We start from the raw sequence: 15741 nt of genomic DNA, 5'->3' as shown, positions 1-15741 counted from the left end.
GCACTCAAGCACTAAAGTGGAGTCCAAAAAGAAAACCTTTCTGCCTGGCCTTGTGCCAGTGCAGCTCCAGGAATGCACAGATGTTGTCACAAATGACATTGGTCACCTTATCTATAAAATTACACAAAACTCTGCATCAAGAACTCTCCTTATGACTTATGTTCTTCTTAAACATCTCTGATACATCTTTCCTCCTCTATTCACCTTATTCAGCCCTGTCCATTTTCCGTGCTCCGCCCTTCCGAATTTTGTCATCTAAATTCTTGTTTGTATTGAAGCTACTTAGAAGAGTCGATCAAAAGGGATTATGTGTGGGAGCACAAAGTAATTTTCACCAAGAGATGATGGTGTGAGTGTACAGCACCCCTTTACTATTCATAAATGCTAGTGAGGTGTTCTTTCTGTCACTCTAAATTTTAATTTTGTCCGACACCCGCGGAGGTAAATTGGACCTGGCAGATCATATTTGGACAGCTATGCCACACTGCACTTTTTCGTAATACAAGCGTTTAATTGTTATACGTGTAATTCTGGTTAATTTTTAGGTTTCAACTTCTATAATTAGTATTAAAATGTGTAGTTGATATGAAATTTCCAACAGTGACAGCTCGTATTATTACACATGCAAGTTCAACATTAAAGAAAATTACAATTGTACTTTTTAAAATTAATTTGTCACCCTTCATTTTTTAGAGGCTTAAATGTGATGAAAATAGTTGTAAACAGAATATAAAATAAAACATACACTTTCACATGTGACTTTGTGTGTATGTGTGTATAAATATAGTTACACCCTCGTCCTGGATTAATGCTCAAAAATCCTGCCTTAACTATAACATGATGGGTGAATGACATGAGAAGATGGTAAGAGATGTCGTACGAGATATTTTTAATGACTTTGTGTTGTCTCTTGGAGTTTCCTGAGCACAGAGGCACATCAGTAGTCCACAGCTTGAAGGTAAGATCGTGTGTATTATTTATGAATGAAGTACTCTTGTTTTAAAATCTCCCCACTCTGCTTCCAGTTGTTAACACTAAAATACTCATGATAGCTTTTGACAACTCTATAACCTGTAAATCTACTTCGCTGGCTAATTACACTTTGACTTCAACACCATAGATATCTATATAGAACCGTTATCTCCCGGTGTAAATTCCCATAGCCGAGTACACCTATTATACAGCCGGCTTTGACGTTCTTGAGCCTGGAGAAAATGGTCCTGTGTTAATTGCCCCAGTATATGGAGTTTTGCTCTCAGGTCAAGAACGTATTGAATTTCGTTTTGCTGCTTTAAGGTCCCTCCTCCCAATTTTCCCGTAGGCTGTTGAGCACGCTGTGCGGTCGACACCCGTACAATAATTCAAATGGGGAGAACCCTGTGGAGGCTTGCGGGACCTCTCGTACTGCAAATAATAGGGGCTTGAGCCACTTGTCCCAATTTCGAGCGTCTTCGTGCACGAACTTACAAATAATATTCTTTAGTGTCTTGATTAAATCGGTCGACCAAGCCATCACCACAGACCACTAAAACTGAAGTTCCGAGACAACATTTTCAAGATTTCTGCGTGCTAATTTCTCTGGTGCATAAGGTGAATAGCATCTTCTATCACAGAGGGTATTTTAATCCTGTGCTTCTATCCACAAGCTTGATAAAGCTGCTCAATTATTTATAGGGAGTTATTGTGTTTTAACTGCTGACATGGTGATAAAACTGAGTGAATCTAATTAAACCATGACTAGACTTTTTAATAGAAATTTAGGGGGAATGTCAGATGAATCCCTTTGCAGGGCCCCACAATGTGTGTGTTTTATGACCCACTCGGTGATCTTTATTGGAACAGCCTGAGCACAAATTTCAAAGTTCATTTACTCATTAAATATTTGCTGCTACTGCTTTATTTGGTAATAATAATGTTGTAAGGAGCTGAAGTCTATGCCAAAACAGCCTGGATATCTTTACCTCTTCATTGTAACAGTTAAATGGTAAATACAGTTTAAATCACCATTTTAAAATGGGTTTGATCCATCAATTGATTCAGAACACAGAACATATCCTTAACACTTTACATCTTAGGATATTCTATACTTCATGTCTTGGCAAAATATTAAGATGTTTTTATACCAAGAAATGCCCCAAACTACTGCATAAGGACATTTTTTTATCTGAAGTGTCAGTTCTCCCCAACTTAACTAACTTATCATAAACTACATAAAGATAAAAAAGACATGACTGAAACCAAGCAAGTTGCACAATGTATAATGCAATAATTATCCTTTTTTTTTTTTTTAAAGTCGGATGTAATTTAAGTTCTGCATTATGACAGAGAAACCCTTCATTTACAGGACTTACTACTTTTGTTCAGTTCGTTTGTCTTTCACCAGTACACTTCCAAGAAATTCACTTTCTATAAATTTTACTTGTGTAAGAACAAGATTTGTGGCCCAACCAATGTATTTGGCTACGTACGTCTACCCAACAGACAGTTGGAGAAACATATTGCATGCTAACTTGAACCTAACTGGCTTAATCTCACAAAACCTGTCAAAAACATGTCTGGTACATATTTCACCCCAAAGAAAGAGAGAAATCAGAAATTGCATTTTGCTTTAAAAATGAAGACATATAAGTACCATTAAGATTTTTTTCCATCAACATTATTGTCATGAAAAGCAAATTTTTCCCCGACCCATTTACATTCTCAAAAATATTATATTTTATTTTAATTTTGCATAGCTATACGGAATGGTAGTAGTATTTGCACTGCCTTTAATATGTTAATTTAAATGTCAAAATGACATTTTAGACATTTAAATGTCTAAAAAAAGTATTACAGTTTCCCTGTATTACAGGGAAAATATGCTTAATTGTCATAAATATCAACACAATGCAAAAAAATCAAAATTAGTAACACTACCCAAAATCAACCTATTCTGAAGTTCACGGCTCTACAAGATCCGCTGACCCATTACATTGTCGAGCGTCATCTGGGCTTATGGAAACTGCAGCTATGTCTGAGAAGCAGTAGAGCAGCATTGGAAAGAGGAGAGGCGGTCCTGTACCTGCTGGCAAGTCCATGCTGTGTTCATTCTCTGAGGTCATCCAAAATGCCTATTTAGGCCTGCTGTTTCAGGTTTTTCCATGCAAAAGTTTGGTTGGCCTTAACAGATGAATGCTGTGCTTTTCCAGAGATGCAGTCAAATGTATATGTCTCTATAGCTTTTCCAAAACCTAGTGAGCTGCCTCACTGTCACTGCCTAGACCAGCTTCTTTCTAAGACCACATTCACAATAATACATTTTCGTTTAAAATTGTTTTCTTATTTCGTCGTTTTTCAAAGTGTGTGGTACTAGAGACAATTTTTTTGTAGATTCCAGTGTGGATGAGAGGCATAAACATAGCAAAATCAATGCATTTTCAACTGAAAAATCAGTGTGTACGTGGCCAAGGACCATTCATAACAAATGCATGCTTATGCTAAAAAAGTTAGACACAGGTAAACAAATAGTACAGAACAAAGGATACATGCGATGCTGCCTTAGAGTTTAGCTAAAACAACATATCTTACAAAGCAACATAATCAAGTTGCCTACCTTTTAGAACAGACCTATATGTCTTAAAGGTGCATTCAGTAATTTTGGGGCTTTTACTTAACTTTTTTTTTTTTTTATTGGGGGTTTTACACATTAACGAATGATGTACACTCACATGAAATGAAGACTGTACTCTTAATATTTTTCTATAAAAAGTGTTTTTATTAGACATGGTGCGGGTCACACCCTTCAATGTGATTCACCTTGTTGAAATGACATGGCCCGCTGTGTTTCACTAAATGTCAAAGAGGAGAATCCTCATGCTAATTGGCTGCCGCCTATGTAGATACCCTTGGCTATGCTTAGAGCCGTGTTGTTTGGTGACGCAAAGAGCGAAAAGAAAACATTAGCTGTGTTCCAAATGACACACTATACACTATGCACCTACAAAATATGCTATGAATTTTCTAAGTGTAGTATTGTCCCAAATGGAACACTTAACAGTTTTTTACTACACGGAAGCGTTTGCCGCTTAACAGCTGATGGATGTGACCTTTCAAACCCAAGCGTTGTGTTGCTGCTAGCTTTAGTGCGCTATCCACCCTCAGTTCAACACTTATATCTCAATAATATACATATTCACGCAGCATGGTGTGATGGTAAAGCGTTTAACTCACTTTTGTAAGGTGCTGTCTTCACAGAAGTTTCACTAGTTGTCCTATTCTCCATTATTTACAATTATTTTGCCAGATCACCATCGCTGCCAGTAACTCCGCCCCTTTCGCTATGTACGGTAAGCCACGAAGTGCTCGAAGTGTCCAACATTCCACAGTCCCTTTTGATGGTTGAAAAAGTGAATCATCCGGGTCCTCATAGTACACTTTGTTGCATTTTCAGTGTAAACAAACTACTCGCACTACTTGCACTTCAGAATGACGTAAAGTAGTGCAGAACCGATAAGTATTCCATTTGGGACGATATTACACTTTGGAAATTCATACACTACATTGCTGAGTGCATAGTACATTTTGTAAGTGCATTGTGTATAGTGTGTCTTTTGGGATACAGCTCATGACTTTGGTTGCTTGGAAAACAAAACAATTTCGCCAAATACAGTATTCATGGACATGCTAAATTTGATCATCAAAAACAATACTACTGTTTCCTGTACCATGACTGTAAAGTGGTTTCTGTATCGCTAGATAATTAAGGTTCATTTTACGCCAAGCGTAAAGGTAATAACCATCTTTATAATGTGAAACGTAGACAGTCCCCAAAGATTATTGATATGAGGCACAATAATAATCTGTCCTTAACTGTAGAAGTCTGTTTGCTTGAATTCTGACGTTTGTTTTAGGCAAAGCAATTATATTATAGTAGTAATAAATAACTTTAGAAATTATCTCAACCTCTGACACTTTCCAGACACAAATGGTATTCCAGATCTGGCAGGGGCAGCAGCTTACTAGGTTTTGGAACAGCGCTAGGGCTGTCAATCGATTGAAAGTTTAAATCTAATTAATTCCATGATGTTCCGATTAATCTAATTAATCACAATTAATTGCATATGTCAAAGGCCCCCAAATAAAGTTAATTTAGTATATAATAATTAAATATAATATATAAATATAGCTGCGAGCAGCAGGGGCCAAGCACCTAAATACCCTATATGGACTACAGGACCCATAGGACCCACAGAGTGGGTATGATGTGTATTGCAAACGCACACTGGTTTGTATTGCGGTTGCTGTAATGTGTGTAATGGGAATTTTAATGTAAGGTGTCCTTTGGAATCATCAGGATGAGAGTAATCAGATGCAAAAAGATTTTCTGGGACAAACGGTTCAAAAGATATGCACAAAAGAAATTATAAGAATTTTTGAACTGGTGGTGGTGCAATAGAGTGTGTCCTAGAGACCCCAATTTGGTATGGAGGCTATTCATGCCCACTCCTATCAGTGTGCCAAATTTTAGCATTTTCCTAGTACATATGTTTCATAGGGTTGCATTAGACTCCAATGGCGGAATAATAAGAAAAGTTACAAAAGCAATAGGGCCCCTAATAGATATTATAATTCAGATCATTCAAATACATTACATCATATAAATGTATTGTGGCAGCAGACAAGAATTTTTACAATACAAAAACTGTCTTAAAAGTCAAATTGTTGTTTGTTTTATTTCCATATCATTGAACACAACCCTACCTTATTATTGGCCTACTTCCATCTGAACTACTTTTAATTGTTGGTCTATGTACTTATGCATCAGATGGACATTTTTGGAGGTTCTCACTTTGGTTGTCACATTTCACTAGTTTTCAGCATCTCTAGTCATAAGCGAGATACCTGCATTCTGTTGTGCTCGTCCAGCTGTCTTTGCGTGCAAAAGCGCATCTGTGTAAGGCTGTGCTGTCTTTTGCTCTCATTGGTTTGACGAGGTGTGACGCCTGTACAGCTGGAGCTGACTGCCCCCTACTAACACATCAAGCATAAGTTGCTCCGATGGTTGAAACATTACTTATTACACAATTTACATACGGATTGGGGGCATGATAGATTGCATTTTTTTTTTTTTTTTTTTATTAACCCTAAACTGAATATATATGTGTATACATGTGCACACTGAGGTACAGATATCCACCTTTTATGCTGCTTGTCTAATGTAACTTTTTTTTTCTTTTTCCTCAGGGACCTTTGGCCGCATATTCCATGGAGTCTTGCTTGATGAGAAAGACCCAAGCAAAGAGAAACAAGTCTTTGTGAAAGCAGTGAAAGGTACATCCGCTAACTCTTTTGATTCCTCCCTTGAGTACAATACTCCTAACATGAAACATTTTAAATTACTTTCCCTAACCTTCTCAGGAAAATCACGTAAAGATTATTTGTTGGTAATGTGCCTTTTTGTGAACAAAAGTTAATAAGTTTATTATCTACAGAAAAGAAGCTAGGGTATTTAAAATATTATGCCTATGTGTGGTAAACACGCAAATGCTATAGTTCACTATGACAACATTTTCTGTAAAAAAAATAAATAAATAAAAACGTTTTGTTGGGGAATCTACTTCAGCTCTTCCGGTCACATTGGTCACCCCTCATTTGCCCTTGTGCCCTGTTTACCCAGCAAATGGCTGGTGCCAGCCACCAAACAATACCACCGTACCAGCTTCTGCTGTGCCAAGCCATACTCTTTTACCCCCCAACCCATGCCCAAGGGACAGGAAACAATACACTTAACCCATACACTCTGCGCATCCGTCAAAAGCTGTACTTCGAGATAAAACCAGACCTCTGTGAACTCAACCACAATGTGTTCACTCTGCCAGAAATCTGTGAGACTGGTTGAAAAGAGCTGTAAGGCTGTTGTTAGAGCAATGAGACTTTCTCAAGTGGACGGTAGTTATTTAGAACTTCCTGCCAATATTCTCCTGAGCTTTCACTTGATTTACTCCCTTTTTTTTAATTTAAAGCTGAATTAAACAAGATGTCTCGGAATTGCTACTTTTCTTTGGTGCTACTTGATATTTCAGGCTTTTTCCAGAAGTTTAAAGGATGTGTAAAACTACGTGTTTTATTTTTTTTTTAATTAACTAGTTGGGTTATTTCACAACAAATTACTAACGCCAATAAGACCCTCAAAAGACCCTTTTAGTAATGTTACTATGCTGGCTTGTGAGTGTTATTCTACACAAACTGTTACAAAGAGCAATATCTTGTTGATTAAATATTTTGGAGTGGAGGACTAGAAAAACATCTATATTTACACTGTTGAGATTTTTTTTTTTAATCATAATTGTAAAATTTGAACACATGCATGTATTAAGGGGCGTTCACCAAGAGGCATTTTACAATTCAAAAGCAGCAAAATGGAGCAACAGACTGAAACAGAATGCAGAGGGCCTCAGATGAGAATGAAATTAAACTATTAAATTAATCAATAGATACATTTTTCTGCTTTAAAGTACTGCTGCTAAAAATATTCAAGCTGAAATATATAAAAATCTATATTAAACTGACAAAACAATTGATAAAATAAGATCAGATCAACCTCATTAATCGACTAGTCGGTTGTTGGACAACTAGTTGACTATCCTTTCCTATCACTATCACTTGTAAAATTTTGATTGGTGTGTAGGGAAATGGGGAGGTATTGCAAGATGTTTGGCTCAGGTTAGGGTTCTCCAAGTTTGCATCATAAATTGCTGACTCTGTTTGTTCTTGTATTTGGGTCAGATCACGCCTCAGAGGTTCAGGTAACCATGATGCTGACAGAAAGCTGTAAACTACGAGGGCTTCACCACAGGTGAGTCACAACCACCTCATGTTCTGCTTTCGTCAGTCCTGAACAACAAGTTTGTACAGAATGGTGTTTCTTCATTTGTTTGTAAACTCAATCATCTGATAATTGATTTGCTGCATGGCTGCACGGTGATCCATATATCCATCACAGAAAAACTAGACCCTGTTTACACCAGATATTAAGATGCATCTCAGGTGTTTCAATCACAAGTGGTCAGCGGAGACGCATTACTGTTTACATGTAGTTGTAACATGCGCCTTTATTTAAATAATAGAATTGGGGACCGTGAGCCGGCTCTTATTCAGAACCGAATAGTTTTCATGATGTTCGGTAACGCTAATGTGCATTCTTCTACGATGCGGACAGAAAACCAAAATAAGTACTTGTGTTTCCTGAACTGCTATTAAACAACTCCACAACAACGCTTCTAAATCTGCAGTGTGAAACATAAAGCGTTGCCAGTGTAGTCTGATTTGCAAACAAATTACTCTTGAGATTTTTTTTTCTGCTTTTTTAAGGGAATTAACTTCAGTGATCAGTACTTTTGGATTCCCTTACGAGTTACTCTTAAAAAGTATACTTCGGTTTTGACGTAAACGCTTGGCGTCTGCATACAGTTGAACGCTAGCTTTTCAAAGTATACTTCATTTGACTGCGTACATACACGGGTGGTTGGCGCAAGCACGCTACGACTGCTATGAGAGACTGGACTATTTCTCTTAATGAGTTTTAACCCATACATATGTCTTTTATATTGCTTCAGACTCGATTTATACAAATTGCAGGTATCTCCTGACCTCCACACACACGCATTTTTGACCTGCACATCCATTGTTGTTGTTTCCACATTCATCTCCTGTAGTTTACAGGCGATTACATGTTCTAGCGCTTGTTCGTGACAGCAACGGCTCGAAGGTGAGTTGCCACCTTGTGGACCCACTAATCAGTGCAAATAATTCCAGTACTCTGAACGCACAGTTAGAAAACTCAGGAAGCGCACGTTCAGTGCTCGAGCACTCTGCTGATGACGAAATTTGCATCACGTGTCCTGTATGCAGATGCCTAGCATTCACATCTGACCAAAGTATGCTTTTGGCTTTATGTCCCTGCTATTTCAGTGAGTCAGGTCAAGCTTTATTGAGAACGTTTACATGGGCAGTTATAATCGAACTATCGTGGGTTTTTGCGTTGTTGAGCTACAGTCTTCATTTCTCTGACCAAGTATACATTATACTATGCCCAATCGATTAGATGAAGAAAGGATGTTAGCTGAGGAAGTGACGTAGATGTTTTCTGGTTGACCTTTTGTGTCATAGTAGCTCATCGAAGAAATCAGTTAACTAGCTTGTCAACAGCGAGACGCACACAACAGGCACAACAACGTGGAAAACTTTACAGCCACGTGCATTTTTTATATTCTTTACACATTGATTTTGGTGCAAATCAGATGTATGACATTTTAAAAAGACAAATTATTGCTTTAATCCGACTGAAATCGAACATTTAATGTGCATGTAAATGCACTCATTGTCATTCAACCACATTCTAGCGGAACAAGATATAAAATCTCACGGACCACAGTGCCAAATATAAGCCCTCAATTAAGTACTGTACAAGTAATTATGATTTAGTTGGAAAGATAACTGTGTGAATCTGACTGAATTAATTTACTCGAATTAAACCAAAAACTGTTACTGTGTTATGTGTACTTAGAGGCTCCTCATACTTATATCAGTTACTAACTGGTTGTTCATATGACAAAATGTAGCTTAAGATGCACATTATAGGATTTATGTAATAAGTAAATAATCTGAAAAAGAGCTTTCAGACAGTTAAATATTTCATAAATTCAATTCTTCAAAAAAGCAGTTCTCTTTTAAGCTTGCTTAAGAGTATTTTTTATTTGATTCTCATGTCTGTCAAATCCACTTGTGAAATGCAAATTAGAAAATGACCAGTAAAAAATCTAACTGACTGGTAAATTATCTACTACCAGCCACATTTTGGACCATGCTGAACAATTTACAGTTTTTTGTTTTTGTTTTCTTTCCACAAAAATTGTCAAAAGAACCCCCCCCCCCCTTTAAATATAAATTATTTAAACAATTGACATGGTGTTTAGAGCAAAATTCTGTTCTTTAAGTGCTGTTTCTATATTAGGTGAACTTCAGATGTGCGTGCTTCATATGATCTGTGCCACTGCAATTTCTGTTAAGTCTTGTGCATGCACAATGAATGTATGGGATTTTCCTGTTATTTACTTTTAAAACTGCACAGAACTGGTTTAAAACCCTTGTTTTGTTACAATGATTGATTGACAGCCCTGAAAGCACACTTACGTCACCCAGACGTCTCTATGATGTGTACAATACAATACTGTACATTACTTTTTTTTTTTACATTGCTCATCTGAAATATGTCTATATGACGTTTCCTCTCGGATGTCAAGAGGACATTCAGCGGATGTCTTTTAGATGTTTGATTTAGATAGTATGTAAAATCAGCTCTTTTAAGTTGTCTATCAGAAGTTAATAAAAATGCTCTTAAACGGACATCTCAGAGATGTACGTGTGCTGTCTGGGAGGTGAGTAGGGAGACCTTCGCTGTTGTCTGGGATTCATCAGGATGGATTAGTGTTTACACTACACGTGTGATGTAGTCACATGTTTGGATCACAAAACTTTTAGACCCCGTTCGCACCTGTTTCCCGTTTCAGGTGCGAACGGGGTCTAAAAGTTTTGTGATCCAAACATGTGACTACATCACACGTGTAGTGTAAACACTAATCCATCCTGATGAATCCCAGACAACAGCGAAGGTCTGTCCACTTAAAATCGGGTCACCAGAGATGGATCTTGTACCTGGTAGAAATGGGATCCTAGTCATTGATCACAGAACCTTGTGGTTGTAGCAGGTCATGGTGACCTCCTTTTAAATGAATCCTTTAATATATGAGAAAAGCTAGCCAGCGTTTCCATGTCCCAGAGTCAGATGGAAATGTGTTGTGTAATATCTGAATGTGCGTACTGTACAGCTATGCCACTGCTATTACTACAGTCTGCACACTTCCTCTGCTGAGAGAATTACAGTTTTGGTTCTTCTGAATTTTTTTGTTTTGGCTTTTCTTTCCCCCAAATTTGGTTTCTTGTTTCACTTTTTGGCCTTTTTTTTTTTTTTTTTTTTTTCTCAAGTACATTTTTTGTGTATTCTCATTTGCCACGTTTCCTTTAACAACTAGAAATTGAACTGGTTTTAGATGCATTTCAGAAAAGCTATGGTAACGTGAGAGAGTAGAGCTGCCCAGTATTTATATTTTGTTCATCTGTCTGTTTCTTCTTTTAGTATCACTCAACTCTGCATTTATTATCACTTCATCTTCATTCAGAATTGTTGTCCTGAATTTAATACAGCAACAGTACAATGGTCCTAAGGTCATAGAGACTGTTTGGATTTTTTTGTTTCCCTCTTGGTTGTCTTTGGGATGGGCTCAAACCCATATCCTGTTCTGAGCGCACAGAGGTTTGCGGTCACGCAGGGCTGTGTCTGGGGTTAAATGGTCAACGCAGTCCACAACCTTAATGTTTTTCTGGAATCGGCTTTTATAGATCAAGTATCCTTAGAGAAGCATGTCACTTCCTGTCTATTTGGGCACTGCCATAGGTGTGATTTGTATATCATTTAACTGCTAGTGGAAATGTAATAACAATAAACCATTTCTCCAGTGTTATACATGGAATGAAACGGCAGGAGAGTGTTTGTGTTTTCCTGAAGAACTGTGAAAATCAGCCCTGTCCTGACATTTCTCCTGCATGATTTGATCTGAATTTTTTCTTTGTGGTCTGTTTGCCCATAGGAACCTTTTACCAATCAGTCATGTATGTATAGAAGATGGTGAGAAGCCCATGGTCATGCTGCCCTATATGAACTGGGGAAATCTAAAGCTTTTCCTCCGACAGTGTAAGCTCGCAGAGGCCAACAACCCACAGGTGAGACCAAACTTCTTTATCTGTACTGTTATCTATCTGTGTCTATTTGTCTATCTATCCTTTCATCTGCCGATTTGTCACAGTCCAGACTCTGTCTTGACCTGTCAGCAGTATGAACACTACTGCTATGTCATATCGCTGACATAGGGATGGGAATTGTAAGAAATTGAACAATTCCGATATAGATTCCTCTTATGGATTCCTCTTAATTCCGCTTCCTTAACGGTTCACAATTTTTTTTTAGTACTTTTCAAAATGAAATATTTGGAAATAAGAAATGCAATTCTTTTTGGAATTACTGCCCTCAGCAGCCTGTTACAAAATTATGAGTTCATTTAATATTTTAACAGAACAGATTCTTGCAAATGCGTAAAGGCAAAATAACCAACTCTGAATAGTTTCTTTTTAATTGGATGACAAATTAGAAGTGTTTTGTTTTATAACTTAAGAAATATGATTATTTACTCTACACCATACTGTTAGACATATGGTCAAAACATTGTACAGATTGGAAAGTTCTTGAGTAAAATATAACAAATATTGTGTCACATACCAAAGATGTATCGTGTAAAAGCACTAAAAAAGCCTTAAGAGAATTTAAGTTGTAAACCGATGAGTCTTTTTATGATGATTCTTTTTTGATACTTGCGGAGGAGTCGGACTACACTGGTCACGATGGATATTTTGTGCCACTCTCAAGAGTATTTTAGCATGGTGTTCTGTCCACATTGGTGGAAGAATGCACGTCCAAGTGCCATTAACGGAATTGAAAGTCATGAAAATAATTTGGTTCCAGTATTTTTTTTAAGAACTGGGTCTCGGTTCCCAACCTTACTCTGACTTTAAGTATGGTAGAGAGAACTACTGTAGAACACTTGCTTTCAAAAGTTGGTTTATGTAATATACAACACTTAAACACTATTTACATTTAAGTGGTGTGTGATTTTTGGCAGTGTGTGTAAACAGCTAAGTTATGCCACTGCTACTGCTGTTTGTAATAATTCTGTCTGGCAGGTGTTTATATAAGACGGAAAAGTATGTTCAGTGTTGTTGCCCTCTAGCAGAACACCTGGAGTATTCAGACCATCCTGATTTAATTGCTTTCTTCAGAACAATGAATTCGTTGTGCAGCTCCTCCGTCAACATTAAAAGAACTCACTATGATAGGTGTGCACAATCAAGCCTTTGTTATGGGTAACTCTGGGCCATCTGTCATCCTGTTGGCATTGAACTCTCTCCAAAGACGAGATCACATAGATTCGATCAGTCTGGTAAAAAGGGTGCTTCAAGCTAACAATTTTTTTACTTCAAGACTAAGCATGCTGTGGCAGTTAAAGATGCAAAGTGTCTTCCTGCCTCAAGGCACAACTGACATTTTTCAAAGATATAAATTATAAACTATCCATCCTTTAGTTAATAAATTAAGCATGCAGTAGGTTGTACTTAAAGGAATCGTTCACCCAAATATGAATGTTCTTCTATTTACTGTCCCTCATGTCACTCCTAACCCATATGCTGCTATCTTTTTTTCTGTGGGATACAAAAAATGAATTGGTAAAAGGAATCATTACACAGGTGTTTTCCATACAATGACAGTTCGGGCTGTCAAGGTTTAATACTATAAAAGCACCATAAAATTAGTTAATGCAACTTGTGCACTGAAGTCTTCTGAAGCCATATGATAGCTTAGGGTGACAAACAGACTGGAAAAATTGTGCACAAGTCGTATCGACTATGTCTGTGGTGCTTTTATAGTGCTTTTATGTCCTTTTTGGAGCTTGAAAGCCTGTGAACTGTCATAGTTTGGAAAATATCTATTTGAAGCTTCTTTCATGAAAAGATTTTTTCCATCTCTGTGTATTCCACAGAAGAAAAAATAAAAAAATACAAGCATACAGGATTGGAACAACATGAAGGGTGAGTAAAAAAATGACAGCATTTTAAAATTTGCTTGAACTATCCTTCTAATGCCAAGATTATCACCTTGAACTTCAGGTTTTGAATGGATCTTTGATGTTTGTTTGCCTTTCACGCGTACTGTGTAAGTAAAGATTGCAATCTGCACTAAATCACTGTAACAAAATTCACACCAAAAAACATGAATGAACATATCACCTGCATCTAAGTTTGTCATAGCAATTATTTTGTTCTAAGGTGTTGCGTATGTTTTTTGTTTTTTTTTGTTATTTTTTCTGTTTTCTTCTTATAAGCCAGACTCATTTTGAGAGGATTATGTTTTGACTTTGTCAGTTAGCACCCAATGTGTCTTGTGTCTGACTCAGGTAGATTACATAAGGATGCTTGAAGTTGAGCCACTCCCTCTGAATACTTAAACATTTGTCTTCAGCTAAGTGTCTGTTTTGCGTCTTGGTGAGGGGGATGTTTATCTTCAGTGAGGTAACTCATTACTGCTCAGACGTCACATTCTTCTTACTAACTGAGATTCAACAGAGGAACTTGTTTCATCAAGTCGGGTTTCTTAAGAGGTGAACTGTAACCACAAGTGTCTGGGTGCCCACTTATTTCTTGTGTTCCATCTCTTTTTTTTGTCGTCTTTTTTTTTTTTTTTGTCTTTCAGTTTCCCTTGTTGCGGCTCTTGCAAAAATTAAGCAGCAATCTTTGCAGTTCAGTGCAGCATATCCCAGTCTTACACTTGCTAAGACCTTAAAGGAGTAGTTCACCCAAAAATGCAAATTGTGGCATCATTTACCCACCCTTATGTTGTACTAAACCAGAATGGACTATTTCCACATAACACACACAGAGAAAATTAGAAGAATGTACTAGTCACTTTTTTCCATGCAATTACAATGAATGCTTTCAAGCTTCAAAAATGACTCAAAGGAAGCCTAAGAGTGGTCCATGTGACTTGCGCATAGAGTAAAAGATCTATCTTGGGATTTAAGAATCAATATCGAGGTCGTTCAAATGAAGACCGTGATGCATTGGGAAATTGATATTTTTATCCACCCCTAACGAGTACGCAAGAGAATTAGGAAAGTCCTACTTATAAGTCGGATCATTTGAAACGGTTGATCTGGTACAAAACTGTTCATTCACAAATCTGACTGATTAGGTGTTTAATGTTGGCTCTAAACTAGCTGATTTTTCCAGTGATTTTCAGGTGTTAGCTTCATTAACATAATCACTGGCCAGGTAGAGGGATATAGAGCGGCCATTAGCACCTCTCTGCGGGAGGTGTTAATCACTTGAATGTCGAGGCACTCTGCTGATCTCTTTTTGTTTGAAAAAATAATTCTGTCACTGAGAAGAACTGACAAGATGACAAGCTGATCCGAACTTATTTTATCACACTCAGCTGCATATCATCACAAACGCCAAGTAAAATCCATAGGGATTCTTTCATTCTGCAGAAATAATAAAAAAGTAACTAATGATGGATAAAAATAACCTTGACTGACATTTTACAGTTTTGGTGCATTTTAAAATATAACCATGTGAAAGCCAACCGAACCATGAAGAAAATGCAACATTTTAACTATTTTAGCCCGTTTCAGAACAATCAAGCAAGCTACAGGTCTAAAAACGCCCCAAATCACTCTATTGCAATTGCAGTTTTACTCATGTTGTTATTTTGTCAGAGAGATAGTTGCGGTGAGTTGGAAAGTGTGTCACCCCTCCAACATTTTAAGTCAGCAACTGTGTCATACCTCTGACTGAAGAGAGCTAGATCTCAGTCTGCATGTGTGACACCCTTGGCCAAAACTATTTGTTTTGAGTCTGCTAGTGTAGAGCCAGCTTAATTTATTTCTTAATCACTGATATTTGTCTTGGGTTACCCGCATAGGCCATCTCTCAGCAAGACCTGGTCCACATGGCAATACAGATTTCATGTGGGATGAGCTACCTGGCACGGAGAGAGGTCATTCACAAAGACCTGGCCGCCAGAAACTGTGTGTAAGT

The 15741-nt window shown here is 37.4% G+C and overlaps 1 protein-coding gene across 2 annotated transcripts in view; it reads left to right on the top strand.

Annotated features, from left to right (window-relative positions):
* Nucleotides 1-15741, top strand: part of LOC127445727 (tyrosine-protein kinase RYK-like) — a 91449-nt gene that overhangs the window by 66082 nt on the left and 9626 nt on the right. For both annotated transcript variants that reach the window (XM_051705983.1, XM_051705984.1), the window contains 4 exons: nucleotides 6223-6309; nucleotides 7765-7834; nucleotides 11685-11817; nucleotides 15626-15735. In XM_051705983.1, coding sequence (XP_051561943.1) covers nucleotides 6223-6309; nucleotides 7765-7834; nucleotides 11685-11817; nucleotides 15626-15735 — 400 coding nt within the window. The remainder of the gene's footprint in view (nucleotides 1-6222; nucleotides 6310-7764; nucleotides 7835-11684; nucleotides 11818-15625; nucleotides 15736-15741) is intronic.

This window comes from Myxocyprinus asiaticus, chromosome 9 (genome assembly GCF_019703515.2).
Source record: "Myxocyprinus asiaticus isolate MX2 ecotype Aquarium Trade chromosome 9, UBuf_Myxa_2, whole genome shotgun sequence".
Taxonomy (NCBI): domain Eukaryota; kingdom Metazoa; phylum Chordata; class Actinopteri; order Cypriniformes; family Catostomidae; genus Myxocyprinus; species Myxocyprinus asiaticus.
Note: the sequence above shows the minus strand (reverse complement) of the source record. Positions and strands in the feature narration are given on the sequence as shown.